The sequence below is a fragment of the Hirundo rustica genome, chromosome 20 (assembly GCF_015227805.2).
Source record: "Hirundo rustica isolate bHirRus1 chromosome 20, bHirRus1.pri.v3, whole genome shotgun sequence".
Lineage (NCBI taxonomy): Eukaryota > Metazoa > Chordata > Aves > Passeriformes > Hirundinidae > Hirundo > Hirundo rustica.
This window is the reverse complement of record NC_053469.1, coordinates 5,095,303-5,120,453: the sequence shown is the minus strand read 5'-3', so window position 1 is coordinate 5,120,453 and position 25,151 is coordinate 5,095,303. Positions and strand designations below refer to the sequence as shown.

Sequence of the window (25,151 nt, the reverse complement as noted above, 5' to 3'; positions counted from 1 at the left end):
CGCCTCCTCCGCTCGGTCCCTCCCCGCCCCGCCCCGCCGGGCCCGGCCCCCGCTCCTCCCCCGGCCTGCGCGACACCCGCCGCTCCTCCGCCGCTTCCCCGCGCTGCTCGGGGCCCGCGGCCCTTCCCGGCGGCCTGGCCTGGGGCGGGGGCGGCGACGCCCCGGGCATCCCGCAGGTGAGCGAGGGCCGCGGGCCGGGGCGGCGGGTCCCGTGTTCTCCTGTGGTTGTGTGACTCTGTGCGGAGGGAGGGCGGCCGGGCCGCGCCGGGGATGATGCAGCAGCAGCGGCCGCGGGGGCTCCGGCCCGGATCCTGCCCTGCCCCAGGGCCTGGTGCCCACCCCGGGAGCGAGACCTTGCGGCTTTAGGCTGTTTCTGTTCAGCCTCGCTCGTGTCCGGCAGCTGTAGCGTCTGTCAGGAGAGGACTTGTATTTTGGGGGTGTGCTGCGCTTGAGGAATGACATAGCGGGCAAGGGGGGATTTCCCGCAGGTGTTTTATGCCTGAAAACTAAATCTCTAGGTGAGTCGTTGTGCTGTGACCTGTAATAAATCAGTGTTCAGACCTGCTCTCCTTTGCGTGTTGCACATAAACCTCCTGGTTTTCCCATACCTGATGCAGCTGTGAGCCAGGAGCACCTGCTTTCTGCTTCTGCCTTGTCAGTAGGGCAGTTCGGGAAATATTTCTCTCTTCAGTATCTCAAGTATAAAATGTCGTGGAGCACAACTGCAGATACTTCTTTCTCTTGGTAGGTTATGCAAGACCAGACCTGGTCTGGTTGTTTTGTGGATGAACAGTGCAAAGATTTCTTTTATTTGTGCAGTTGCTCCGAAGAATGTCAGCCTGCATGGATCTGAAACTCTTGACAGCTGGCTCTAGCTTTGGTACAAAATCACACAGTTGTTTTAAGGAAAAAAAAAAACACCAACAAAAACCTAGAAATGTGTTCCTGTAGAAGGCAGAGACGCTGGGTTTGGCAGCAGTTGAAGCGACTGAAAGTAGGTTGCAGTTACGGAGGAATTGTTCTGACATGTTCATGTACTGTTCTCCCTCAGTGGTGCTTGAGAAAGACAGGCTGAAGGACTTGTTTTGGGGTAAATTCTTTCCCCATCGTACACAGTACATTTTGACAAGCACAGTTCAGCTCTCTGGCAGTGCTTTTATGAAATTCCTGGTTCCCTGAGCAAAATTAGAGCTCTCTGTGCCAGCTGAAGCTCTTAGAGCAGAATCATGGGAAGGCAGAAGCTGAATATTTCCTTCTGGACAGTCACAAACCTTTTTCTGGCATGTGTGGTCAGGGCTGAGAGGCAAAAATGAGGTTTTCCTTGCATTGTTCAGGAAGGGAAGCCCTGTGTGGGAAGATCAGCACCCCAGTGCTGGAAAGTCTAAAGACATGGTTTTAATTTTGAGGAGAGGGGTGGTCCCACAGTATGCACTGAAACCATCCACATCCAGAAGACTCTAGTTAGCTAAGTGTGCTTCCAGACCGGTTCCCAGTTAGCTTAAGCTGGTGAAGATACAGGGTCTGGAATTAATTTTGAAACAGTATTTTGTTCATTAGGTTTTCTGGGGAACATCTGGGAGAGAGATAAGAAATCAAGGATGGTGAAATAGCAAATGCAGCAATGATAGTTTTTTTTTAAGTTGGACTGGCTGATGCATTTGGTTTGGAAAGGGGTCCATTTTGGTGAAGGTACTCAGAGCCTGAAATGTCTCAGTTTTGTGTTAGTCAGAGCTACTGTGCTCTTGTCATTTGTCTTTTAAATCAACATGTGTTACACAGTGCTGTGTTCCTTCTCTGTGAAGCTGCATGGAATTGCTCTGTTGTTTGTTAAGCTTCTCTTCACAGGTTACTGAGATCCAGGTCAGCACCCCTGTGGTGTTTTCTACCATGCACATATGATTTCTTCTTCCTTTGCTCCTCCCATCAGTTTCTTCAGTTCTAGAGAGTGCTGGGAATACGCTGTAAAATTATCCTCGAGGTTTATCTTTTGCCAAGACAAGGTGCTAGGCAAGCTTTTCCACTCCCAAGATAAGTGTTACTTATATGGCCTACTCGTTTATAGATTTTCTTTCTTTTCTCCCTGCTGTCAGTGATTCAGACCAGATAACGCTGGGAATTGTTTCAAATGTCCTCAAAATGTGAAAAAAACCCAGAGTGTAGCAGCCATGCTGCTGCTGGAGTCATTAATATCAAGTTCATCAGATTTTTCCATTTTGTTGCAATGATGTGGGCTCTTCACATCTGCTTCATTTACAGCCAACTGTAATATTTTGGATCCTTGTCTGTGCTATTAATATCACTTATCTTCTTTTCTATTTTTAACAGCCATGAGCAAGGTTATTTAAAATATGCTTAAGAAACACCAATTTTTTTTTTCTTTTTTCTTTTTTTTTTAAAATAGCTGCATGCTACTGAGTCATGTTTAAAGTCTTCTACATATCCATGGACTGCCATGGAAGTGTTTATTGTGTTTATAAGCTATGAAATAATCTGTTTTTGTGGTGCTCGGATGTATGAGCTGGGTGGAACAGTGTGTTGTTTTGTACAGACTTGGAGTTATGTGGCTCATACTGTTGAAAATCTACCCATGAAATGGTAAATTCCTCAGAGACTGAAGCCTGCTTATCGGTGTTACAGTTCATTTAAGTCTATTTCCCTCTTGCCCAGCTTCATTTAGAACTAATCATATTTTTAATGTTGGATGAAGTAGTGTAACAACGAAATGTTGGATTCAGATCAGCACAGTTGGGTGCATGGAGCTCATAGACACCACAGGCTAAGTACTGGTGTCATGGGCTGCAGCACCTTTCACGTTCCATCAGTTTCATGCAAATGAGCTAATTAGATTTGTATCTTTGCAGCTGAAGCTGTGCCAAGCACCTCCCAGCATTTCTGAAGGCACATTCCATGATATGGATTATTAACTTTATTTGCTTCTCTCTCCTCCCCATGGCTTTGCTCCTTCCATACAATACCACAGTGCAGCCACTCACAGTGGGGCCAGACTGTGCCAGCTTGTGGGGCTCCAGGTTTAGATTTGTTTCAGTCTCTGAACCTTGAAGATAGATATGGAACTCTAATATGCAAAACATGCCCAGGTATCTTCTTACAGTCATGAGAGCAAATCTGACATGTAGCGAAAGGAGCCATCCTTTTTTGTCCTAGGAAACCCTCCTCACGTGAGTGTTGGTGAAAATGGGGGATACAAGGGACATCTGTCCTCACCTGGATTCCATAGGAGAGGTGACCAGGGATGATCTGCTGCTCAAATCCAAGGTACAGGCTTGTGGCTCTCAGTCCTTTCCCTTTTAGCTGTTGTGCATGGATTTGATTGTTTGCTTTTTGAAGAAAACACTGCCTGTCTCCAGAGGGAAATTCTCCTTCCCCCGCTGATGTACCCACATGTCCCATAAAATCCCCTTTGTGACCCCACAGGTTTCTCATAGGCATTTTATCCTGCTTAAACGTGTCACTTAGCTAAAATGGTGAAATTGTGTATTTGATTGGAAGTGTGGTGTTGAGGAATGAATTATGAGCTGAAGGTTGGGCTTTTCATAGAGAAGTTTCTCATTCTTCAAGGACTTGGTTACTTAAAAACCAGCCAAGCAAACGACCCTTCTTTTATCATGAATATGCAGGGAACTTGCCAGTCTTGTGGAGCTGTGGGACCAAACCTCTGGGCTTGTCTTCAGGTAAAAATGGCTTGTTTGTGTGCATGATGTGGTGGGACTTCACTTGAGTAGCCTTTACACGGAAAAAAAAAGAGTGGGGAGCAAAGATGGGGCTCACAGTACAACTGTACAGTGGTTTTTGATGGATTCCAAGGAGGAGACTCTGTAGCTGAAAGGGTAACGCTGCCACAATCCGACAAGATGTAACAGTTCACTCCTTGTAGGGGATTGTCCTTGCTATTCCCAGTAGGAATGAATAAATTCCCTGCTGTTGGTTGTTGGGTGGGTGTTGCCTCTGCTGGCACCTGTGGAGGGGCTGCAGGGTGACACCTTGGAAGTGAGGAGGAAGGGAGTGCCGTGGGACATGCGGGCAGGCAGGGACAGTTTATTTTTACACTGGAATGCCCAGGCTTGGGGCTGCTCAGATGAGATCCCTGTTGGAGCAATGGCCTTGGAACAGAGATTTTGCCTGGGTGCAAACCTGGTTCCAAGTTTTCTTTCTTAAATCGCTTCTAAATTTCCATCAATTCTAAATTTCCATCTTGTTCTGGGCCCTGAATAAAAAGCAGGTTGGAAAACTGGCAAGATAATTCTGCAGTTGCTGCTGCGGCTGGGACTAGAGTTACAGAAAGTTTTCTAAAGAGTCTAACTTGATGTGCCCATTGTGCTTTGGCTCTTTCCCTTCTCTAGATTGGTTGTCCTTATGTTGGTTGTGGGGAGTCCTTTGCTGACCACAGCACACTTCATGCGCAGGTGAGCTTGTCTCTGTTCCTCACATTTAAACAGACAGAATTGGATTTTTCCTGTTGCCTGTTCTGGTAGTCCTGTGCTCCAGCTCAAGCCAGCCTCCAGAGGAGATCTGTTGTTTCATTTTTAATTTCCAGGCCAAGAAGCACAACCTGACGGTGAACCTGACCACGTTCCGTGTGTGGTGCTATGCCTGTGAGAAGGAGGTGTTCCTGGAGCAGCGCCTGGCAGCTCACCCGCCCTCGCCCCCCATCAAGTTCCCTGAGCCGGTGGGTCTGTGCCACACGGGGCAGGGCTGAGTGCTTGGCAAGGTTTTGTTTGCCTGGTGTCAAATCAGCCAAGCGATCTCTGCCGTGGTGCAGCGTTTGCTGCGACAGCGCTGCCTTCACTGAACCTGGCTGCCTGTAGCCAGAGGACCCCCAGCCCTGACTTACAGGGTCTCCTAGCAAAAAGACAAATTACTTAGGGATGACCTTTGTGGTCCCTTCCAACCCAAACCACTCTATGAGGCTATGATTTTATGATTCTATGACTTGCATATCCATTCTGACTTTATTTTTAACCTGTCCAATGGGGTATCTGTATGTGAGAAGAACCTGTCTGTCACATTTTCATTTTCAATGCATGGTCCATGGAAATTTCAGCTGTCAGACCAGAAAACCATGTACTTGTGACAGTGCTGCTCATTCCTGATATTTTTTATCACATGTACTGGAAGCAGTAATGGCATTATTTCCACTCCCTGTTGCCTCAGTGAGAAGCGTAGACAGTGCAATCTGTTCTTCCTTCTTTTCTTGAAGGCTGGCTTGATTTATATGTAAGATAATATCTCTCACAGCTCATCTTTCAAAGCAGGCCTGTGACTGATAGTTATTTCTCTGTCTTTAATCTAGGATTCTCCTTTGCCTGCTCACCCTCTGAAAGCTGTTCCGATTGCAGTGGCTGATGAAGGCGAATCTGAATCAGAGGATGATGATTTGAAACCAAGAGGTAACTTTGCATTGAGTTGATGAAAGGGCTGGCAGAGCAACTCTGCAATCTGTAGGACCTGCACTGAGAGGGTTCCTGGCAGCAGAATATAGAGGCTGCCTAGAAAGGGCTGGATTCCCTCTCCCTGGGGAGGAATATAGAAAGCAGCACATCTGAAAAGTGATTCATCCCGCTCTTGTTTGTGCTTTAGGCCTTACTGGAATGAAAAATCTTGGGAACTCCTGCTACATGAATGCAGCACTTCAGGCTCTCTCAAACTGGTAGGTATGAGGGCTTTCAGTGTTGTCTTAACTGACTTCACTAAATACCAAAAGTGTCACCTCTGATCTGAAACCTTCATGAGCCTTGCAAAGAGAGACTAGCCAGGCTGGGGACAGAAAAAAATCGTGTTTTTTTTAGGGAAATGGAAGTGTTATAGTAGGAAATTGAGGGACCAGCCAGCTCATGGCTATGTACAAGACTCATGTTTAGATGAATGCTTAAACTTCATCATTTCTGTTGCAACAGAAATTATTTATCCCAGAGAAAGCCATGTCATGTCTCTTTATTCTCCCCACTGTTATCATTCTAATGATGTCTATCCTAAAATATTCTCTAGCCATCCTGCTGAAAACTAATTCCAGGACCTTTTCTGTACTGAGAGCAGGTTCAGATCAGCTTTTTCATTTGATCCAAGTGAGGAGTCACATCTGCATCTGGAATCACTTCTTCCCTTGGTTTAAGATCAGTACCTTAAGCATGCTTTTGATAAGGCCTGCATGAAGTTTTGATAAATAAATTTCTGTGGGCTGAATTCTCTTTTTCCTTCTCTTGTAGCCCACCTCTCACGCAGTTTTTCCTGGAATGTGGTGGACTGGTCCGTACGGATAAGAAACCTGCCCTGTGCAAAAGTTACCAGAAGTTGGTGTCTGAGGTTTGGCACAAGAAACGGTGCGTGCTGAGCCCTGATGTAACCTGGCCGGGTTTCAGAGGTGTGTTAGTTCTGAGGTCTGGCATCAGCAGAGAGGAAATCCAATCCTCAGGGACGAGTGCATTGTCCGAGGCAGTGATTTCACCCCGTGTGTGGATGGGGATGTGAGGATCTCTGGGATCCAGGAGATCCCATGTCCTGCTGCTGGTGATGAAATGGGCACGTTGATGTTAGTGAAAAGAAATCATTCCTAAGATTAGTTTTAAAAAAGATGAGTTTTTAGAAAATACAGTTCCCCTGTTAGCAATGAAGAAAATATGATGGAGTAAGGGAGTACTTGGGGCTATCTCCAAGCATTTTACATGGACTTCAGTGAGCAGCACTTAGTTGCACTGCTCTTGATTAGCGGGGGAATTGATGATTTGGATGAAAAAGGCGATTCAGAGATTTTTACTGAACAGACTGGAAAATGCAGGTGACATTTTGGGAGGTGTTTGCTATTGGTTCAAATTCTAGACCAGTTCAAAGGACAGTGCAAAATTATGTTGCTCTGTGTAGATCTGAAGATGTCTGCTCTGTGCAATAAATTAAACCCCATCAAAACAGGAATTTACATGGCATTGCATGTTTGCCTCAAGTTCATTATTAACAAGGAATAAGTAAGATATGGAGCCAGGTGAACTGTGTCTTTGTGGAGGAGGAGGCTGCAGGCTTTGAAGAAATATCATGTCATTTTAACATTGATTAGATTTACCTCATTTACTGGGTAGTCAGCCTGCCCAGATTTTGAGACAGACATGGTGCTGGAAAATCAAACAAAGCAACTAATTGCTAAACTCTGCTCTGGAAAGAATCACTTTGCACGCTCAAGTGTGACAGAGCTGTAAGTGAAATGTGTTTTGGGCAAAGGTCTCTCTGGAAAGGCACACTGAAATGATTGCAAGGTGTTTTCTGTCTCTTGCTCTGTTTGTCACCAAGCTCATGCAGAAATCTCTGTCCAGGCTTTGCAGGTGCATAATTATCTTTTGTCCTCTTTAACTACACACCACACCCTATGTTATGGCCTGTTAGACTAGCTGGCTCCAGGCCTGATAAGCAAACTGACTTTTTTCTTTTTCCATGTCTAAACAGCCCGAGTTATGTTGTTCCAAGCAGTCTATCCCATGGAATCAAGCTTGTCAATCCCATGTTCCGAGGCTATGCACAGCAGGTGAGGCCTGAAAAAACCCATGTCATTATTCCAAAGACAGTGGGAATTTAATTCTTGCAGTGGTGGTGCTTGTGTTTGGAGGGAAGACTTGAGCTCGGGGGTCTTGGCCTTTCTGTGTCAGTATCAGTGATCTGACGGAGCACTGGGGTGGGATTTGGGAGACCTGGAGTCTTTTCCAGGCTTGCCTCTGGCTTGTTGGTACCAAGTCAGTTCATTTTCTCGTGGCAGCTTGCTCACCTCTGAAATTATGGTGGTCAAATTCCTTATAAACAGCTTTGAGATCTATTGATATCTGCTCTATAGGAGTTTGGTATCATTTACTCATATCAGAGCTGAGGAACCTGGATAAATCTGCACTAAAAAGTCAAAGATATGAGTCTTCTATATTCTTTTTCTGGGGAATTACAGCAAAACTAAGTCTTATTTTAAAGGTGGTATCCTTTTTTTACTTTGAAGTCTTTATCAGTGTAGCTCTTCTGTTTGTTCTTTATAACAAAATGTAAACAGCGAACTATGATTAAAAAATTTACTAGAGAAGTGACAGTGCATCAAAACTGTGGTAGTGACAAGAAATCAAAACAAAGAATAAAAATAATGATTAATGAAAGAACTTCTATATTTGTCTTTGATGTGAAATACGTTGGATTGGAGAACTCTGATCTGAAGAGATAAATTTGAAGGGTAGGCAGGGCAGGCTGAAAGCCAAACTTCATAAAGCAACTGAAACGTCGTAATTAACTTTCTGCAGTTGTCAAAACACCAGGTTGCTTTCCAGCAGCTCCTTTGAAGCCAGTGTGTCAGCTCTTTTACCACGTATTATGAATGTAGGAGCTTGCACTGAGACTATAGCTTTGGGTTTCTGGTTCCTCTCCCTGGTTATTAAAGATTTTAATCTGCCCTCTCTAAGAGCTGGCTTGCCATGAGCAGAAGTCGGTGTTCCTAGGATGTGTTTGTGGGTAGGAGTCTGTTCTCCAGGGCCTGCTGTTTTCATCTGGTTTCTCCTTGCTTTCTCCCTATTATCTGTGGCAAACCCCTGATAAATGCGCTCTTGGTTTGCCTTCTACATCTGTTCTCTGGCTTTTCAAAGTCTTTCAGCTGAAGATATTCAGATTAAAAAAAAAATTGGGCCTTTAAGTATTTAGGAGTTAAAGCATTTCTGTAAGAGACAGGCCCTTTGGTGCATGGCCCTGCTTTAGCTGAGTCTGTGTGCCACAGAGCCCTCACCTTTGTGGGCACTCTTGGAATGGGCTGTGAGTGGAGCCGCCTCCTCTTTCATCCCTCTCATTTGCCCCATTCCTGGCTGCATACCGACGTGGAATCTTGGTTTTCAGGACACCCAGGAGTTCCTGCGATGCCTGATGGATCAGCTCCATGAAGAGCTGAAGGAACCGGTTGTTGCAGAGACGAGGGATTTGGACACCAGTGACCAGGAGGACAAGCGGGAGGGCGACCGAAGCCCTTCGGAGGATGAGTTCCTGTCCTGTGACTCCAGCAGCGACAGGGGTGAAGGAGAGGGCCAGAGTCGGACCTCGGGGAGCATGGGCAGCAGCTCCCTGGCAGAGACAGAGCTGCTGATCCAGGATGAAGCGGGGAGAGGGATCTCGGAGAAGGAGAGGATGAAGGACAGAAAGTTCTCCTGCGGCCATCGGCGCAGCAACTCAGAGCAGGTGGATGAGGATGCAGATGTCGATACTACGATGATGCCGGTCGATGGCAGAGCCTCACCTGAGATGCTGCCAGCTCCCTGTCCTGCCAGCCCATGTAGGACACCAGGTATACCCCTCTTCCAGTCGGGAAATTTTCAGGAAGATGTTACCATCCTCCACAGTTTCTGTGGTGTAGTTCAGTGGCAAAGACATAATGTGATTGTTCCTTCTCCGTGTTTCTAAAGATTTTGCATCCAAGGTTTTCCTCAGCCCCTGCCTTTGTGCACAGTTGCTTCTGTAAGGAGGTGTACTTGGTGAGCCAGAAAGGTGCTTAGCCAGGCTGTGAGCTGAGTAAAGGCACAGCAGTGAGAGCTGCCTCTGCCAAGCCTGCAAACTCTGTATCGATGCCTTTTAAGAAAAAAGGTTTGGTATGTGCACATCTCTTTATTTGATACGCTGGCCTGGGAAATATTAGCTGTGGAAAAGGCATGGCAGAGGGTATTTGCTAATGCTGGACTGTGGACTTTGGGGAGAGAAAAGGGAGAGGCACAGTTTGAGCATTTCTATGTCTCAGGGAAAAGAGCAGCAGTGTGGAGTCACCCTAAAGCTGAGCATACCCGATCTTTCAACGCTTCTTTATGTAAGAGTCTTACTCTGCCAGCTGGCACTGAAGGCAGCAATGCTGTCTGTGTGGATTAGGGCTACAGGAGCAAGCTGCAAAAACTAATTAGTCATAAGTGTGAAAAAATGGCAGGTTGTTTTTAGGGGTTTTTAATATGTAATTATTAGCTGTTAGGTACAGCTCCGTATGCACTCTCACCCGTGACTGAGGGAGCTGTGTCTGCCAGCCTGTGCAAGCAGAACAGTTAATGGACACTAAACTGTGCTTTTGGGAAAGATTCTTTGCTGGAACACAGAGCTAGACAGACACAGACTGCAGTGGAGTTGTCTTTCATAACTGGGATTTTCACCAGTGCCCTCTTCCCTCCCTATTTTCCCAAACAGAACCTGACAACGATGCCTATGTGCGCTGCTCCTCGCGCCCTTGCAGCCCAGTCCATCATGAAATGCACTCCAAGCTCTCCAGCAGTCCTCCCCGCTCCAGTCCTGCCAGGCTTGGACCTTCCTACATACTCAAGAAAGGTAGTGCAAAGGGGGATTGCTGGGAGGCAAAGAGGGGAGCATGTAGAGGAGGGGAGAGAAGGAATCAATCATGATTCTTGATTAACAGATGTAAAAAGTGCACATCAGCGTGTTCTAAGATAGTAGTTGGCAAAGACTACGGTAAACTTGCAGATAAAGTCAAGCTCTGGGCACAGCCTTATACTGGAGCCTGAAATGATCCATGTCTGCACTGGTGTGCTGTGTTTGTCATTAATAAAATGGCTCTGAAGTCACAGGCACAAGCTCTGTCCCTTTAGGGGAGTGTGGAGATACATAAACATTTGTCTGCCAGACTTGAATTTCATGGCATGTGGGCCAGAGAACTGTAAGATGCTGTTATTGACAGAGCTTCCTGCCTCTTGGACATCTTGTGCTCACAGGAATGGAATTAGGGCTGCAGATGTCCCTGCAGTGCTGGAGCACTGTCAGGCTGCAGAATAGAACCTGGCTTGTGTTGTTATCAAACTGATCCCTTCATCCCAGAGCAAATTGCAAATCAAAATCCCTCAACGCTGCGCAGTCTGCAAACACAATGGCTTGTGCTTGTACCACTGTCCCTCCAGCTGCTCCATGAGGACATTCTTTCTCCAGCCCCTTGGCTGAGGTCAGCACAGCTGCAGATGTTCTGCCTGCATGAAAACCACTCTGTCTGCTTGCACGTGTGTGTGGGGACAGGGTTTGGTGTTGAACAAAACCTTGCATTTGGCCAGTCCCTGCTGTGGAGAGTCCTCTCCAGTGCAAGACACTTGAGGAGCACGTGATAGATGTCAGAGGGGAAAAAAAGGACAAAGTACAGGGGCAGGTGAGGAGGAGAGGAAGTGAAATACAAAGCTTGGAGCAAAATGTCACAAGACCTCAGAAAACCAGGGACTGACTGTGGCAGGGTCAGGCTTTTAAACGTGTTAAAGGCTGGAAACAGAAGTTCCAGTAGAACAGTTTCTGCCTCCTGAGAGCCGACTGGTGCTGGTTTGGTTGGCTGCCCCTCCCTTGTACCAAACACAGCAGCAGAATCCTCTGTGTCTCTTCACAACTTGCCTCACCATGTCCCTGGAATGGGGCCTGAACATCAGGACAGTTCCTGTCCCGTGTTCTTGCGTGGTTGTGTGACTCTGTGCAGAAGTGAGACTGAGAGGGCCATTCCCTGTTTTCCAGCCCAGATGCAGGCTTCTGGGAAAAAGAAGAAAGAGCTCCGTTACCGCAGCGTGATTTCCGACATCTTCGACGGCTCCATCCTCAGCCTGGTGCAGTGCCTCACCTGCGACAGAGTGAGTGTCCTGGGCCCTCCCACTCACCCAGCACGGGCTTTGTGCTTGTAGATCTCTTCCTAGGGAATGGTGCAGCTCTTTCCAAGCCCTGTGGGATGCAGCACCTGCTAATGTGGCGATAGGTGATGGCAGAGGAGGTGTGAGAATCTGCCACGCTGAGGGGACCTTTCTGTGTTTGCTGATCTGTGTTACTGAGCTGACCCAGCAGTGTGAGGTTCACGTTAGAAAACTGAGTCCAGTGCTACAAAACTCATGACAGAAGTCAGTGCTGACAGCAGGGAAGAGTAATTAGCCACAGGGAGTTGCTCCTGCTGCCAGCTCAGGTTTCTAGCCTAGGCTAAATCCAAGCAGTGATAAGAGGTGATGAAGGTCAGGTGCCAACTCCATTACACACATGGGAAACCCAGACCTCTTCCTCTTGGATAATTCCAGGTTTCTACAACAGTGGAGACGTTCCAGGACCTGTCACTCCCAATCCCAGGGAAAGAGGACTTGGCCAAGCTGCACTCTGCCATCTACCAAAACGTGCCAGCCAAGACAGGGGCATGTGGGGACAACTACGCCTCACAAGGCTGGATTGCTTTCATCATGGAGTACATCCGGAGGTGTGTTCCCTTTGCAGGGCCTCTGTTTTCTGGGGTTTGCCCTGCAGTGCTGGAAGGCAGCTGTCCCTAACCAGTGGTGTTGACGTTGGGATGTCAATTGGAACCATTCCTTGGAGGGCAGCCCCTCACAGGGCTTTGAGCCTTTCCATGTGGACCAGTTGTTGCTGCTCCTCCACATCTCTCACACACCTTGAGAGCTCTTGTGCAGCTGATCACCTCTCACTCCTGCTTCAGACCAGCCCTCCGGGGCAAATTAATTCCTGGTGTAGTTTTCCAAATTATTTCCAGTTGGAGTAGGAACAGCAGCTGAGAGCAGTTGTGCTTTCCCTGCTTCTCTGGGATGTGAGATGAGCTTAGGACCTACAGCTAGAGGGAAATTCATCACCCACTTGGGGTTCTATGTGCCAAGCATACAGTTATTTTATTTATAACTCTTAATCCCTTCTCCTCTGCAGATTTGTGGTGTCCTGTATCCCTAGCTGGTTTTGGGGTCCCGTGGTGACACTGGAGGATTGCCTTGCTGCCTTTTTTGCAGCAGATGAGTTGAAGGGTGAGTTTTTTTCCATTGAGTCTGACAGCATGGAGGAGCATTCCATGTGCATTTTGCAGGCAGATTAAATCTCCTAGAAATCCTGCCTTGGTGTGTCACTAAAGACTGGCAGTGCCAGAAGTTGGCAGCTCAGCATCTCTGAGCAGGAGGGAACTTTTCTACCTGCTCAGGGGAGGGAAATCTGGGTGAGAGTGTCCTCAGTGAGGAGCAGCCAGAGCTGTTGGTTGAGTGCTGTGGCTCCTCAGTTTCTTCACTTTCTCATCCTTGCTGCTAATTGGCTGCATGCCCTTCTTGCTTACACTTACTGAGAGGAGTTGTTTTGATCTCTTCTCACCCTGGCCTGCCCAAAAGGCTCTTAATCTGCTTTCTCTGCACTGTCTGGAAATGTAGCCTTGTGTGCTCTGAGCAGCTGCATAATGGCTCTCTTCTCTCTCTACAGGGGACAACATGTACAGCTGTGAACGGTGTAAAAAGTAAGTTGGCATTATTTGTATTGTGTTCCACATCTGGAGTTTTGTTTCTGGGATTTTATTTCTCTGTACTGCTGTCAGACGTTTTGCTGTGTCCTCTGCCTGGACAGTTCTGCTGGAATTCAGGATTTGTCTTGGATTCCAAAGTGAGCAAAACCCAGCTATGCCTTTGCTGTAGAGGGTCCTCACAGCTCATTTCTTTTCCTCCCTCAGGCTGCGGAATGGAGTCAAGTACTGCAAAGTCCTCCGGCTCCCAGAGGTGGGTGAAAGCACCTTGTTTCCTAATTCTCTTCTAGCAGCCACCGAGGAGGTCAGAGAGAGGAGACCAGAGGCAGAATAAAACCAGCAGGTTTTTTGGTGGCAAAGTCCTTTATTTAGATCAGAAGAGACTTTTCTGTCTAAGCTGATGAGCCAGCAGGATTCATGAGAAACAGGCAAAGAACTCCTGCAAAGATCAGACACGCAGAATGCGCTGTGCTCCCAGAGCTCCAGTGGCAAAACTGCCCTTTGGTGTCCTCTCTCCTTGGTCTTTTAGATCCTTTGCATCCACTTGAAGAGATTCCGGCACGAGGTGATGTATTCCTTCAAGATCAACAGCCACGTCTCCTTCCCCTTGGAAGGGCTGGACCTGAGACCTTTCCTGGCCAAGGAGTGCGTGTCCCAGATCACCACCTACGACCTCCTGTCAGTCATCTGTCACCACGGCACGGCTGGCAGTAAGTCCTTCTCGGGAGAGGAGCAGCATGGCAGGAGTGTGGTCAGGAGTAGCCAGCACCTCTGCTGGGCTGAAGGGCAGCGTGAGAGCCCCTCCGTTCTCAGCCTGAGCAGCCTCTGCCCTTTGGAAACTGAGCTGAGCAGCTCAGATCCCCTGCAGCTCTTTCAGCCTCCCCACAGGCTTGGCTCAAACCCTTTCCCGCTGCTCAGTCTTGCTGAGAGGCTCTTCCAAGGAAGGCAAATCAGGCTGACAGTGCCAGGCTCTGCTGCTCCAGCAAAGCTTGCCTGAACAGGAATTATCCTTTTTTTTTTTTTTTTTTTGGTCTGTGTCTCTGTTCCGTGCCAGCAGCTAATCCTGTTTGTGCTGCTGACATTATCCCAGGCCTGCCTTCTGTCTGCACTGCAGATCCCAGCAGTGCTGTGCTTTCTGTTGCAGGTGGCCACTACATTGCCTACTGCCAGAACGTGATCAATGGCCAGTGGTACGAGTTCGATGACCAGTACGTCACCGAGGTCCACGAGACCGTGGTGCAGAATGCAGAAGCCTACGTGCTGTTCTACAGGTGAGCTGTGCCCTCAGCCCCTTCCTGGGCACAGAACACCCGGAAATGCATTTCACCACCGGAGTTCTCCTTCCCCTGCTCCAGGAAAAGCAGCGAGGAGGCTGTGAGAGAGCGTCAGAAGGTCGTGTCCCTGGCCAGCATGAAGGAGCACAGCTTGCTCCAGTTCTACATCTCTCGAGAGTGGCTCAATAAATTCAACACCTTTGCTGAGCCTGGGCCCATCACCAACCACACCTTTCTGTGCTCCCACGGAGGTAAGGCTGCTGGACCTTGGAGCAGCACCTTTGGTGCTTCCTGGTGCATTAGCAAATGCAGGGAAAAGCTCCAGCTGCCGTGCTGATATGGTGAAGCTACAGTGGGATCCTCTGTCAGAAACTCCGGCCTGCTCAGGGAGGGATGAGACAATTACTCATTGTGCTGCTGGTTGGAGGCCTGAGGGGGCGTTCAGTGCTGGGAAACAACAGTTTTCAGTTGTCTGTGTTTAAAAACAAACCTGTAGAAGGCAGATGGGGCAGGGTTTATCTGTGTTACCCTGTCAGCAGGGCCGGCCCTCGGGGTTTGTTTGGAGAAGGGAGCAGGAGCTGCGGAAAGGAGCTGATACCACATCTGACTCTGCTGCTCTTTCATAAGCCACACTGAGGAGCATTTGGTGTTTGTAAATCTCTCTTCTAAAGTGGAAATGAAGCACCTGATTAGAAATTGGGGCTGTGGATTGAGAAACCTCCACAGTTAATGAACTTATGACTGTCTTCCATTAGCAAAGGATGCAGATTCTAGAATCAGAGTTGTCAGAAAGGAAAATCTGCCTTTTTATTTGTGTCTGTTGTACACAGCAGCAGTGAGATCCCTGATTAACTCTTCCACTTGCCTTTCTTCCACAGGGATCCCTCCTAATAAATACCATTACATTGATGACCTGGTTGTGATTCTGCCCCAAAACGTGTGGGAATATCTCTACAACAGGTGAATATGGCCGTTCCATTCTTTCTCCCAGTATTTGTAGAGTGTCCTGATGTAAGCCAGGATGAGCTGTACCACTGCCTGTCCCAAAAGAACAGCAAGGGGGAAGCCAAAGAGCAAAAGTGTGGCTGAGTAAAGGCAGCTCTGCCCTCAGCTGCAGATGCACCTCTCTCACCAGTGTCTGGAGTAGTATAAAAATCCCTGTCTGCAGGATGCAGGGCTGGGAAGAGTTTCCAGTCTGCTGCATTCTCCATTCCCCTCCCTGTCCCCGTGCCCAGGTTTGGGGGTGGCCCTGCTGTGAACCATCTGTACGTGTGCTCCATTTGCCAAGTGGAGATCGAAGCCCTGGCCAAGCGCAGGAGGATCGAAATCGACACCTTCATCAAGGTTGGCAGGGGAGGCCTCTGGGAGCAAAGCAAAGGGCAGGGGTGGGAAATGGAGACCTGGAAAACCCCTGCCTGTTTTCCAGGACGTGATCTACAGCACGGCCAGGAGATTGGCCTGGGGCTTCCCCAGTGCAGAGGGGCAGCTGGGGTATGAGAAAGGAACTACACGGGGTTCCTCTAGAGAATGGCAAGGCTGCCTTACAGTTAATGGAAGGGACCCCCCCCCAAGATCTCAGGAGTGACTGAGTCCTTCCTGTGTCTCTGTTGCTGCTCTCCCAGCTGAACAAGGCTTTCCAGGCAGAGGAGTCTCCAAGTGTCATCTACTGTATCAGCATGCAGTGGTTCCGGGAGTGGGAGGCCTTTGTCAAGGGCAAGGATAACGGTAAGGATCAGACCCTGGCGGAGAGGGGGCATGGAAACGAGTCCATTTGCTGGGTCCTGGCTGAGCACTGCCCCTGCCTGGGGTGGCAAGGCTGGGCAGGGTTCAGGCACCAGCCACTGGGGCTGCTGGTAAGTCCCCAAGGCAGGACAAAAGTGACAACGAGAAGTTAGGAAAGCATCTGAATCTGGAGGCAGCAAGGAAATCAGATGGGTTTTGACATGTTTGTTCTCCTGCAGAGCCCCCTGGACCAATTGACAACACCAAGATTGCCCTCACGAAACCAGGTGGCCACGTGCAAGTCAAGCAGGGTAAGGCTGGTGCTTGCTGCCTGTGGTGCTCCTAAAAGGAAAAGGAGACTGTTCCACTGGGTCTGGCTGCACACAATGCTCACAGAGCAAGATGGTGGTGCAGAGGATGACAGTTCTCTACCCAGCCCCTGCCCTGAGTGAGCCAGTTCTCCAGTGGCAGTTCCTGCATGACTGGTTCTGCAGATCCCCAGCTCCTGCCCTGCTGCTCCCCAGGCCCCTTCCACTGTTCCCCTTTGTGCTGGAGCTTTGATTTTGTATGGCTTTTGATGTGGTCTTCACTCAACATCTGATGAGGTTCAGCTTCCAAAGTTAAAACAGCCTCAGGCTGTGCCTAGCAAGGTTTAGATTGGATATTAGGAAAAATTTCTCTATGGAAAGGGCTGTCGGGGTTTGGAACAGGCTGCCCAGGGCAGTGGGGGAGTCACCACTCCTGGAAGGATTTAAAAGATGTCTAGAGGTGGTGCTGGTGGACGTGGATTAACGGAGAACACACTGGTGCTTCCAGCAGGAGGGGGCACTGCAGGGGCTTTGTGGAAGACTGGTGTCTCCTCCTCCTGGGATGGGCTGTGGGGGAAGTGTTTGGAGGGAAAATCCCGGCGTTGGTGGTGCCCTGACCCTTCCCTGCTGCTCCGTCCGGTCACTGCTGTTGTCCCTCCAGGTGCTGACTACGGGCAGATCTCCGAGGAGACGTGGGTTTACTTAAGCACCCTGTACGGAGGGGGCCCCGAGATCGCCATCAGACAGAACGTGGCCCAGGTGCAGGAACTGGAAAACCTCCACGGGGAGCAGAAGATTGAAGCAGAGACACGTGCGGTGTGATGCGTGCGGATGGAGCAGGGCGGGTACGGCACAGGTACCTCCGTGGGGGACGAGAGGCTGGGAATCCTGAGGGGTCGAACGTCCTCTGTTGTCTGGGACTCACCCAGCACACCTGGGCCGGGCAGGCTTCCTCCTCCTCCTCCTCCTCCTCCCGTGCGGCTCTGAGCACGGGGTGCTGCTGGGAGAGACTGGGACAAAGCTCTGCACCTCACCTCTGGCTGAAGCCGTGCTCCGAGGCTGCAGCCGCAGTCACAGGAGTGTCCTGGCCTGAGCCCTCTCCTTTCCTTTGCTTACACCAAACCAGCACTCCCAGCTTGTCCCCAGTGCACTGAGCTCTGCTCCTCTGCAGGTTTTGCTTTTGGCACTTCTCTCACGTTATTTATGTTTCCAGCGGGCAGTGTTGCAACCAGAGGAACCTGGGTTTGAGTAAAGCCACGAGGTCTCCCTGTGGTTTTGTGCTGGTGGAGCTGACACAACTTCCTAGTTTTGCTCTTTATCAAATTCTTGCAAATTCAGTTGCAATCAACTAAGAAATTTGGAAAGAAGCTATTCCCTTCTTTCACTCCCAAACCCACACACCTTCACAGTCCTGCAGAATTTTATTGTCTCCTCGTGTCTGATCTCCTGTGTTCAGCACATTTTTGGACAACAAAGCTGGAAGGTGAATCCTCCTTGCCAAAGCCTTCCTCAGACCGACCCTGCCAGGAGCCTGTGTCTGTCTCCCCTCAGCTGGGGAGGAGCTGAAGGGGTGAAGCTGAGGAGGAGCCCCTTTGTTCACACAGAGCCCTTCAGAGGGGGCACTGGGGCTGGGGAGGGGGCCCGGGCTGGTGAAGCAGCTTTTAGGAACGAGCTCCTTCTGCAAACAAGCCCCCACCTGTGTGCTGAGGTCATTCCACACGTCCTTTGTGTCTACAGTGGTTCATTTGATGAATTTGCTCCCAGCTCTGCTGCCACCAATGCAGCAGAGACAGGAATTAGGGCAAAAAAGGCCAAACTCCTCTTTTTCTCAGCAGGGCTGTTCTTAACATGTTTTTTGTTCATCTTGTAGCAGGGCGAGAGTTTAATCTTTGCAAACCTTTGAGAGCAGTTTAATGGAGGCAGAGCCAAACTGTTCATGGTGTGGGTGATGCCACAGCACCAAGTCTGGCCTCACTGGGACCTCCTGAGCTCCTCACGAAAAATGGGAAGGGGGAGGGAGGGAAAGGCTGCTCCTTGACTTAGAGATAGAAGGGGGTAGGACAGGATTTGAGAAGAAAAACGTGGCATTCATGTTGATTTTTTTTCTTTTTTTTTTGATCAAGTGTTTGTTGCATAAAGCGACTTCTTTAAAAATTATCTATAATTGATTCAGCATGTTGATTTTACAATCCAGTTCATGGGATGCTTGTTTAGACCCAGCCAGACCCTAGGGGAGGTGAGAGAATGAGCCACTGTTGAGATTCTCTTTGTTCCAAGCTGTCTCTATTCCCCGGTGCAGCAGCCCTGGGATCTGCTGCAGGGCTGCATGTCTGTGTTGTCCGTGTTCCAGAGGGTGCTGTACAGACTGTAATGACACTCCTGTGCTTCAGTGTTAGACCTTGTGCTGAAAGTGGTACAATAAATACATGTGCATTCAACAAGGCCTGTCGTGCCTGCTGAGAGGGGCTGACAGCTCCAGGGAGCAGGGTGGGAAGGAAGAAAAATAAATAAAAAATAATGAATAGAAAATAAAATCCAAACCTCCCGCCGGCCAGAGGCTGTGTGGGAACAGAACTCAACCATCCTGTGCCCGTTCTGAGGGCACCTGCCCCTTCAGTCTCTGCTCACAGGCCTCCCTTCACCTTTCACTTACCCCATTTCACCTGGGTGTGCCTCAGGAAGCCTGGGGGGTCTGCATGTGCTGCTCATTGACAGGATTATCCTGGGAGTAACTTGCAAGGGAAGGAGTTGAGGTTTCATTGAGCTGTTCCAGGATTCTACAAGAGCTTCCTGTCGCTGTTTCGTGGCCAAATATCCCCGCTGGTGCATTCCCCTCCCTTGGTAACACACGTCAGCAGCCCGTTCTCCAGGGAACGCCCGGCTCCGGGCACTGGGAATTAGCAGAGTTTACAGCAGCCCCAGGGGCTGGAGCAGCAGGAATTCCCTGCCCAAGGGAGTGATGCAGCCTCAGCTGGGGCTGGGTAATAAGAACACGCAGTTTGTTCTTGAGCAGCTTGGAGTCACCTGTCCAAACTTGGATCTTACAAACAAATCTGAGCAACTGGACAGCTCCAAACCTTCCCAGAGACACCAGAACTGCCCTCCCCAGGAGGGGCTGCTCAGGGTCCAGACAAACAGCTCCAGAGCTGCTCTGGCAGAGCCCTGACTCTGCTCTGGGTTACCCTCTGCCTGGTCAAGTGTTCAAGGGTTAGTTCTGCATCCTGGTTTCATCTGAGGTCCAACTGCAGCCTTGCTTTCCTCCAGCTCCACTGGAGGCAGCCGTGGCGTTTCTGAGCACGCCTCAGACACAGCTCTGGGAGCCAGTGCCAAGGCTGAACTCCGACCAGTTCTCTTTGCAATTCATTTCCCCCCTTTTCTATCAGGTCCCTTGGCCAATTGCAAAAAAGAGCTGAAAGAACTGCTCATGCACACCTCAGTATTAGATTTTCTGCTCCCTCCCCTCATTTCTCCAGTTCAGTTCCTGCGTGCTGCTCCTGTTCTGGGGAGCAGAGCCATTGCTCTGTTGTAACTGTGACACAAACACTCCATACAAAAACCCTTATTTCATTTTCTTCTCCCTTTTTGCTCAGCTTCACACCCCCAGCTCTCCCTCGCCCCTTCGATTGTGCAGTTTCTATTTAAAGTCAGCAGTGCTGATTCTGTGAAAGATAAATCCAAGTCAGAGCCAGAGGAACACCCCCTCCTATTCATTATTGCCCAGAACCAAAGACCAGCAGCCTGTCACAAGCAGCCCTGATCTGTCCTGAACTGACAGGGATGCTAATTAGTGCTGGCAAAGAACAACTGAAATCCTGTGGAAGAAACGTAGCAGCTTGACTGTATTAAACAAAAATAATCTCTACATTATTTGGCAGATGAAAGGACCACCAGGTGTCACCTACTGAGTGGGAAAACTGCAGATCTTGGCTCTTGGATGGGCTCTTTGCAGTGACCTCGAGCAGCAAGGGGCGATGGAAAAGGTGGCCAAGAGCTGGGGGCTTTTCTCTCAGCTCAGCTGGAGACACACACACATTATTCACAACCCTGCACACCAGCATGGAATTGGACATCTCAGGCACAGGCACAGAAATGGGCCTGGGTTTGGGATTATTTGGTGAAGAGAGGCATTGCTGCGTTGGACACACTTGCACATCCACACATCCCTGCCCAAACCCATTCCTTACCAGGCTTTCACCAGCCTGAGTTTTAATATAAAACCAATCAGCATCAAAAACATCTGCCAAGACTTCCAGCTAAACCAGAGCATTCAGCACAGGCTTTCCATGATACAACTGTCTTCAGATGAAATATTTTCCCCAAGTTTCCAGCTCTCATGGGTTCCTACTGAAAAAGCACAAACCACCTGCCCTTCCCAACACCCACTCCAGCCACAACAGCCCATTTTTCTTTCTCCTCACATGACCAAATCCAAAAAAAAACCCCAACAAACAAACGACCCAACCACTTCATTGTCTCTTCAGCACCAGCTGGAAATGTCAAAGTTTGATAAAATCAAATCTCAAAGTGACCTGATGGGATCCAGCTCTGTGGGACAGTCAAAGGTACAGACAGCCAAATTATTGCTCCTTGAAAATTCCAGTAGGAATTAATATCTATTAAAAAAAAAAAACCAAACCAACAAAGAAAACGAAAGCCAACAGGTACCACAAGTGAAAATGTGTCCTCACTTTTGTGAGGAGAGAACCAGGAACACCACACTGGAATGCGTTGATCCGCTTGTTCCGTGTACATTTTACAGCTGGAGGCAAAACCCAAATCCACCTCAGAGTCAGGAAGAATAATGAGGAGTAAGAGAGCAGCTCTGGGGAGTTTTAGTCTGAATTTCTCTGTGGCTGAAGCAGCAGCCAGGGCCAAATTCAAATTCCCACTCTCCCCTGGACACATCTGTGGGAAGCAGCAGCTCCTGGAGAGCGACGGCTGAACCTCAACAGCCTCAAGAACCTCAGCAAAGAGGCACCAACTTTTCTGTTGTGGGGAAAAAAAAAGCAACAGATTCATTTTTCTTCCTGCCTGGCTGATCAAAAGGGTCCAGTGAAACTGTATTTCTGGAATTAAATGTTTATTTAAATATGCAGATGACTTTGTTTCATTGCTACAAGGTCAATTTTCGCTTTCAAATGGAAGCACTTTATTTGGTTGAGTTCTGTCTCCAGAAATGAATGGGCAACACCAGAACCTTTTACATTGGCAATGAAATCACAACACTGAGATGCCACCGAGATCTCAAGATCAGTGCTCAAACACACATACACACACATATACAAATAAAAAAGTGCTCGACATCATCATGTTAAAATAGAATTTGGCTTCTTTTAGGTCTTCTGACATTTCAGGCAGGGAAACAAAAAAACCAAAGGACAATATGCATCGAACTAAATGAACTTCTGAAAAATACTCAGCATTAAACACAACTTTGAGTTATCAGTAAATATGTTTCTTCTCTATTTACAGGTGTTAAGAAAGGGCATTAGAGACTTTTGCTGGGGATCGTGAAATTTCGTAGGATGTACAGTCCACGCTGCTGGGCAAGATTAGTAAATCCAAGCAGAGTTTTTATAAACCAGTCACATATTTAGTTCTTCAGCATTTGCCAAAGGTAAAGTCTACAAAAATTATTCATTACCCTGAATAACGGCAGCGGAATAAACGTGTGCAGACTATGAGATATGACTGTCACTGTTCCTTAAATAAGTTTTAAGATCCAAGCTTTCGGGAACTACTTGCCAAGTTTATAAAAACTCCATACATGGTCTTTTAATAAAACTTCAGGCATCAATCAGTCAGCTAAAGCTAATGCTCCTTCTACAGCACAATTTAGAAACACAGACATTGCAATTGTTCCAATGTTCCACAGAGGCTGACAATAATATACTGTCCACCCAGATTAAATATAGAAAAGCAAACTTTGATCTAATTTTTACATAGATGGCACAACAATAGGTGAAAATGAATTCTTAGCTGCTGATTCGACAGTGCATCGGACACAAGAATAAAAATACTGCAGCTAAAAATATTTTAAGGATATTTTTGCACACCTGTTAATTATTCAACCCTTTAGAACCCCTGGCAGGTGGAGACCACAAAGCCGCAGGTGCCAACCGTGGGCATCCCATTCTGCTCTTGATCTGAACAGCTCAGTGGCCACAGCAGCAGCAGGGATGAGGCAGTGATTTATGGATGCTGAGCCCCAGTGCTGCAGCAGAACAGCCCCAGCGTTGGTGCTGCCTGTGCTCAGCACATTGGGGTTGTGTTTAAATCACAAACCTTCCGCTGGTTCGTGCTGGCAGCTCTTAAGCACCATCACACAACAGCTACAGGACGAACTGCAGCACCAAGGGACTTGGTAAAAACAAAAGTCGGCATCTTAAATGGAGAGAAAGGGACAGAGTTATGAACAGCACACATAACCCAGCTCAAAGATGACAGAGTCTGAGATTCTGGGTGTGTTTTGATGAGCTGACCCTGCAGGACAGCCCAGCAGGCAGCAAAGCGACGCTCACCTGCCTGCAAACAAACCCTGAGAGGTTTCATTTCGGGGTCACTGCCCGTAGTGGCTTCCATGTAAAATTTTTAAATTTGTGGGGATTGTGCAGAATATGCTGGAGTTGGACTACAGCCAGGAGATTCCCCCAGACAAGCTGTGGATCCATGGATAAATTGGCCCTCAGGAGCTATTTAGTGGCAACTGATTCTTGCAGGGCTCAAAGATGTCCGTGACTGTAAAACCCAAGCAATGGTAACAACTCAGGGGAAACCCAAGTTAGAATATAGAAGCTTGCAGAAGCTTGGAGAGGAAATTGACTCTTTGTGAGGCAGTTGAAGTCCAGATCGTGTGATTTTCGGAGATATTGTAGCTCTCTTACCACTGTATGACATGATAAAGTGCAGATCACTTATCCTACTTCTGCTTCAAACCAAACCATGTGAGAACAGGATGGTCACAATTCCTGTCTGGCTGCTGGGCCCAGGTTCAATCCACAAGAAGATGGGAGAAGGAAACAGTGCGGTTTCTTTTTTTTTTTTTTTTCCTTTCCTCTTTTAAGTATCTAAAAAAACCCCGTTATTCCAACATGAACTGATGAGAACGCACAGGAAGTCATGCAAAAAAGAGGAGGCAGGTCTGAAATGCTGAAAAACAAACCAACCAAAAGAAAACTGCAGCGAGATTAAACCACCAGCCACAAAATAAGGTGACCCTGAGGAAGGTGGGCGCAGGCAAGGCAACAGGGCGAGCATGCAGGCTGAAACGAGAGCCCAAGGGGGCCTGAGAGCAGCAACCAGGGCTGCCAACCAAAATGCCACTGTCTGTGTCTGTGTGTGTCTGTGTGTGTGTGAGGAACAGCAGGGACACGGGAGGGGGCAGAGAGGACAAGCGGGAAAACAAGTACATACGTGAGCTTGAAGGGTTTCAGGAAACAGCAGGGTCAGAGGGGTTTAATACTTGGGATGAGCATCAGCCTGGATTTGAAAAAAGAGAAATAAAGGCTGACAGGTATTAGTGACCTTTTGGGGAAGGCAGAACGTTGAACAGTGCATGTGGATCGGATTTAATATTGACGAGTCGAGAGCCCAGTCCAGCTGCTGCGACACTGATCCCGTGGGAGGTTTTCCACCTCCTTTCCACGCTCTCTGCTGAGAGCATCTGCAGGTTCAGCACTAAAGGCACCGTGTGAAATGCTGAAGGACCAGTGTGGACATCCAGATGGACTGAGGGACACGGGGACAGAAGACAGAGCAGAACATGCTTGGGACTCTCTGGCTACCCCCTGCACTCGAGGGCAGCCAGCAGTTCTCTGACAGCGGCTGGGAGAAGAGAAGTGTGGGATCTGTTTGACAGAGGGGCTGTGCCAGGCTGCCAGAAGAGTGGGAGAGGCTGATAAGGAAATCCGAGCCACGAGTAGCATGCCGTGGAAAAGAGCAAGCGTCTGAATGGCACTGGGATGGAATTTAGGTCTGAATTTTTCAAGTGAGAACTCCAGACAAGGCTGGGAGTCTGCCTTTCCATGGGTGTGTTTTAACTGCCTGCAGGGTAAACAGACCATTTTGTTTCTCCTTCTGTGACAAGCTCGCCCCGAGGTTCTTGCACCAGCACAAACACCTTTAGGAATCTAAAACATAAGAAAGACAAAAAGAAAGAGACTGGATTAGAAAGAGGCTGGGGGAAATGGGGTCCCTTAAGAGCAGCTCTGCCTGCAGGAGGTTAAAGGAAATAAAGCAATGAAGCATCTACTGGGTTACAGGGCTCAGGAAGGCTCCTGACTCAGACTCCTTCACCCTCAGCCCTTCCCTCCAGCCCAGGATGAGCATCACTGGGATTCGGCTGTGCTCTGGGAGTAAAGCACAGAGCAGGACCCTGCCAGCACCTGCTTCGTGCCACTGAGAAAACAAACAGCTTTTTCATTTCCTGTCTGCAAAGCAGCACTGCATCGGTTCAAGTGACAGCTCCAGAGGCCATCAATGACACTGAACAACAACAGGAAATTCAATCAAAGAATTTGCAGATGAATCCAGAGCTTTCCTTTCCACCACAGGCTGCAGAGGCCTTTCCTTCTCAAGGGAAGGCAGGAAAATGCAGGGCAGTGAAGCAGCCCA

At 48.6% G+C, this 25,151-nt stretch overlaps 2 protein-coding genes across 4 annotated transcripts in view; one reads left to right on the top strand and one right to left on the bottom strand.

Moving 5' to 3' along the window:
- The first annotated feature begins 70 nt into the window (after window positions 1-70).
- USP20 (ubiquitin specific peptidase 20) lies at window positions 71-22,144 on the top strand. Of its 3 annotated transcripts, none has more exons than XM_040082908.1 (25): window positions 71-176; window positions 3,166-3,276; window positions 3,639-3,692; window positions 4,362-4,424; window positions 4,556-4,687; window positions 5,312-5,408; window positions 5,599-5,668; window positions 6,225-6,338; window positions 7,450-7,528; window positions 8,860-9,301; window positions 10,180-10,317; window positions 11,491-11,603; window positions 12,036-12,208; window positions 12,664-12,758; window positions 13,198-13,231; window positions 13,442-13,487; window positions 13,764-13,944; window positions 14,379-14,505; window positions 14,590-14,759; window positions 15,387-15,468; window positions 15,744-15,852; window positions 16,131-16,233; window positions 16,470-16,541; window positions 17,200-17,394; window positions 22,011-22,144. In XM_040082908.1, the coding sequence occupies exons 2-24, from the start codon at window positions 3,196-3,198 to the stop codon at window positions 17,358-17,360; spliced, it is 2,736 nt and encodes a 911-aa protein (XP_039938842.1). In that variant the 5' UTR covers window positions 71-176; window positions 3,166-3,195; the 3' UTR covers window positions 17,361-17,394; window positions 22,011-22,144. The 3 variants fall into 3 exon arrangements, with proteins under 3 accessions (XP_039938842.1, XP_039938843.1, XP_039938841.1); XM_040082909.2 differs by lacking the exon at window positions 22,011-22,144 and adding an exon at window positions 20,414-21,177; XM_040082907.2 differs by lacking the exon at window positions 22,011-22,144 and having other exon boundaries at window positions 17,200-18,979.
- FNBP1 (formin binding protein 1) overlaps window positions 21,602-25,151 on the bottom strand; it is a 93,028-nt gene continuing 89,478 nt past the window's right edge. The window contains exon 20 of the mRNA XM_040082913.1: window positions 21,602-24,667. Within this exon, the coding sequence (XP_039938847.1) occupies window positions 24,660-24,667 (8 nt within the window). The 3' untranslated portion in view covers window positions 21,602-24,659. The remainder of the gene's footprint in view (window positions 24,668-25,151) is intronic.